This window comes from Aptenodytes forsteri, unplaced genomic scaffold (assembly GCF_000699145.1).
Source record: "Aptenodytes forsteri isolate BGI_AS27 unplaced genomic scaffold, ASM69914v1 Scaffold422, whole genome shotgun sequence".
In the NCBI taxonomy this organism is placed as follows: domain Eukaryota; kingdom Metazoa; phylum Chordata; class Aves; order Sphenisciformes; family Spheniscidae; genus Aptenodytes; species Aptenodytes forsteri.
Genome location: NW_008795687.1, coordinates 255,818 through 259,270, shown reverse-complemented (window position 1 = coordinate 259,270; position 3,453 = coordinate 255,818). Strand labels below are relative to the sequence as shown.

The 3,453-nt window shown below is 64.8% G+C and overlaps 2 protein-coding genes across 2 annotated transcripts in view; one reads left to right on the top strand and one right to left on the bottom strand.

Moving 5' to 3' along the window:
* Positions 1–243: 243 nt before the first annotated feature.
* Positions 244–2,199, bottom strand: PDYN (prodynorphin). The gene is given in 4 exon segments (XM_009282759.1): positions 244–813; positions 1,114–1,157; positions 1,160–1,255; positions 2,031–2,199. Coding segments are annotated over 4 exon segments (879 nt in total).
* The window catches only part of LOC103901813 (serine/threonine-protein kinase 35), a 24,900-nt gene continuing 23,644 nt past the window's right edge, over positions 2,198–3,453 (top strand). The window contains exon 1 of the mRNA XM_009282758.1: positions 2,198–2,291. Within this exon, the coding sequence (XP_009281033.1) occupies positions 2,198–2,291 (94 nt within the window). The remainder of the gene's footprint in view (positions 2,292–3,453) is intronic.

Sequence of the window (3,453 nt, the reverse complement as noted above, 5' to 3'; positions counted from 1 at the left end):
TCGATTTGCCCCAGGGACCCCAGGGGTTGGACCCGCAGCCGGAGGGGTGGCACTGTCCCCTTGATGCATGGGGAATGTAAGGGAAGGGCAGGTGAACCAGAGAGGGACAACTGGGGACGGGCACCCATGGTCTGCTGGGGGGACGAGGCAGGGATGATGCCAGGCTGGGCAGGGGCTGGGGGTGACGGCGCAATCCGGGCCGGCAGCATGGGGACCGTGGTGCCGCCCGTCCCATGCCTGGCTCTATAGATCCGAGACCTCCCCCGAGTAGGCGCTGGGGTCCTCGTCCGACCGCATGGTCACCTTGAACTGCCGCCGCAGGAAGCCCCCATAGCGCTTCTGATTGTCCCACTTGAGCTTGGGCCGGATCCGGCGCATGAAGCCGCCGTAACGCTTGTGCAGCTCCGCCAGCTCCTGCCCCTCGGCCCCGGCACCCGTGGGCTCCTCGCCCCCGTCACCCGCCGGCCCCAGCCCCGGGTAGTCCTCGGGGGCCGCCCGCTCCCCTGGCTTGCGGCCGAAGCCCCCGAACTTCTTGCTGAGGCCGCCCTTGCTGTGGGCGTTCTCGCGCAGCAGGGAGAGCAGCTTCCCCTTGGCCATCTTCTTCATGAAACCCCCGTAGCGCTTGGCCGGCGCCTGCGGCAGCTCCCCAGGACCCAGCTCCTGCTCCGGCTCTGCCTCATCCTCCGCCTCCCGAGGGGATGGGTCTGTCCCTTCGGCCAGGACCACCAGCGGGGCCAGCAGAGCCAGTGCCTTCCTGCACATCTCCCACTCGGGGCCAGGCGGTGAGGAGCCCTGGCACTCCTGCAGGCATATCTGCAAGGCAGCGGCCGCAGCGGCCCCGGGACGCCCGCTGGCATCACCCTGCTGCTCGGGGTGACCCCCCCACCTTCCTCCCACCCCACCCAGGGGGTGCCCCGACCCCAAGCCCAGGGGTCCACAACCACTGTGCTGCGAAGCTCAGCGAGGAGCCGAAGCTTGCACATTCCCAGCACCCTGGGGGTGCCCATGACCACCGCCCCGGCAGCACCCACCTCTGCCGACCGTGCACCGGTACCCGCGACCCTCCCGCTGCTGTGACCCCCCGGCTAACGGCTGCGTGGGGCTGGCACTCACCAGGGACCGGACGCTGCTCTCGGTGCTGCGGGTCTGGGCCATGCCGTTGCGCAGTCGGGGGACGCCGCCGCAGCCAGGGAGAGGCAGAGCGCCAGTGACAGCGCCAGCGAGCTGCGCCACCATCTCACCCCGCAGCCGCTGCCTGGGGAGGGCGAGACAGCAGAGAGCCCGTCACCTTCCCCACGCCGGCCCCGGGGAGCCCATCGCCACCCCCCTGGCACCCTCAGGGGGGGCACCTACTGCCTCCACCTGCATGGCTGCTCCTGGGGACATGCACCGGGACCTGTGCCCGCGCGACTCACCTCTGGGTGCTGCTCCTGGGTCCCAGGCAGGGAGAGAAGGGGACAGGAGTGACCCGCGGGGATGCCATGGGACGCGATCCCTTACCCTGACCACAGCCCGTTCCTTTGCACAAGCCCTGAGCCACGGCCAGGCCCCCAGGGCCACTGAGGTCCCTGGGGCAGGGACCACCCTCCCGTCCCATCCCATCCCATCCCATCCTGTCCCATCCCATCCCATCCCGTCCCATCTCCTCCATTGCTCCTTCCACACTGTTGGAAAGAAAAGCCCCTTTTTTCTTTAGCGTTGAGTTTCTCTGCAATATTGTGATCGCTGCGTTTGTGTGGCGCGGAGGGGATGAATCACCGGTGCTCCCCCTTGGTCTTGGGGAAGAAAAGCACTGCGATCGGAGCCGCCAGCAGAAAGGGGACAGGGGGATGCCATCACCCAGCACAGAATCACCCAGGTGCTGCATGCTGCAACCGGGCAGCCCCGGCTCCCCTCCCTCCCAGCCACCGCTTCTGCTCGGCTGGTGCAGCAGGAGGGCAGGAGAAAAAGCCAGATTTCAGGTGCAAGCCTACCTGCAAGCCACGATCACCGTCCTTCAGCCTGCCGGGAGCCGCACCAGAGCCTCTCACCTCCGTGGATGAGGCCAGGAAGGGCTGAACACACTATGCAATGGCTGGGAGAGGGGCTGTGCCGGTGGCAGTGCCCCGTGCCGCTCCAGAACCCCCCCTGGGTGAGGCTGGAGGGGCTGGTGCTGGCCCCAGCTGCAGTGCCACGGGACCGCGGTGCCACCAGGACCATGACGGCCCTGGGAGTGAGAGCCAACCCCCAAGGGGTGCGCTGGCAGCAAGCACCCGCCTGCCTCCTTGGCTGCTTTTATCTGGGGTGGAAAGGTATGACCCAGTGGGATCTGTTACACATTAATGACGCATATTAGAGGCTATTGTATTCTCCAGCAGTATCTGCTAATGTACCATAATTGGTACTGATGAAGAAATGTTAATGCCACAGTATTAATTCATGCTAGATTAAAATTTAATTTGAATTATCTGCACCATCGTGTCAAGCTGTCTGCATTCCTCGGCTGCACCGCGCACCGGCTCCCTGCAGCCCTAACTGCATCGCCCCGACTCGCCCTGGCAGAGCAGTGGGCAGCAGGGCAGGCAGATGCCCAGGATGGGCACGGGCACGGCGGGACCTCAGCCAGCCTTCACCGCTGAGACACAGTGACGATCCCTTATTGCCTTGCTGCCACCGAGACGGCACCGATGAGCGAGGACTCACCAGCCGCGCAGGTAGGTGTCAGCTGCAGCACCGAGGGGAACGAAGCTCCCAAGAACAACTGCCAGCTGCTTCACAGCAGCCCCACTGGGAAGCTTTTTCCCCTCCTTTTCCCACCCGCTTCCCCTCCCTTGCCCCTGCCATGCTCCTCCGCTGCCGGCAGCCCCGTGCCCTGATGCAGCCGAAGAATTGGGGACTTCACAGCTGCAGCTCTCCGGGGCACAGCGGGGCCAAGGACCCTCTGTGCCCGGGCACCCTGGGACATCCCACTGCAAACGTACCTTGTCCAGGTGCTGCCACGAATGCCCCTGCAGTGCTCTGCCTGCTCCTGCTGCAGGGGTGAGGAGGGACTGGCAAAACTGGGGCAGGAAAAGGGGAGAAAAACAAAGGGCTTTGGACAAAAGCGAAAAGAAGCAGCACACAAAGGGAGGAGGAAGAAGAAAAGCAGAGTTAGAGCTCGATCCCGTCTTACCTGGAGGAGCCCCGAGGCTCCGGAGCCGTCCCTTCTGCAGAAACGTGACAGGATCGTGGCAGTGTGGGTGAGGAGGGACTGGCAAAACTGGGGCAGGAAAAGGGGAGAAAAACAAAGGGCTTTGGACAAAAGCGAAAAGAAGCAGCACACAAAGGGAGGAGGAAGAAGAAAAGCAGAGTTAGAGCTCGATCCCGTCTTACCTGGAGGAGCCCCGAGGCTCCGGAGCCGTCCCTTCTGCAGAAACGTGACAGGATCGTGGCAGTGTGGCAATGCCCCCGTGGTGGGGCCCAGCCGCCACCGGC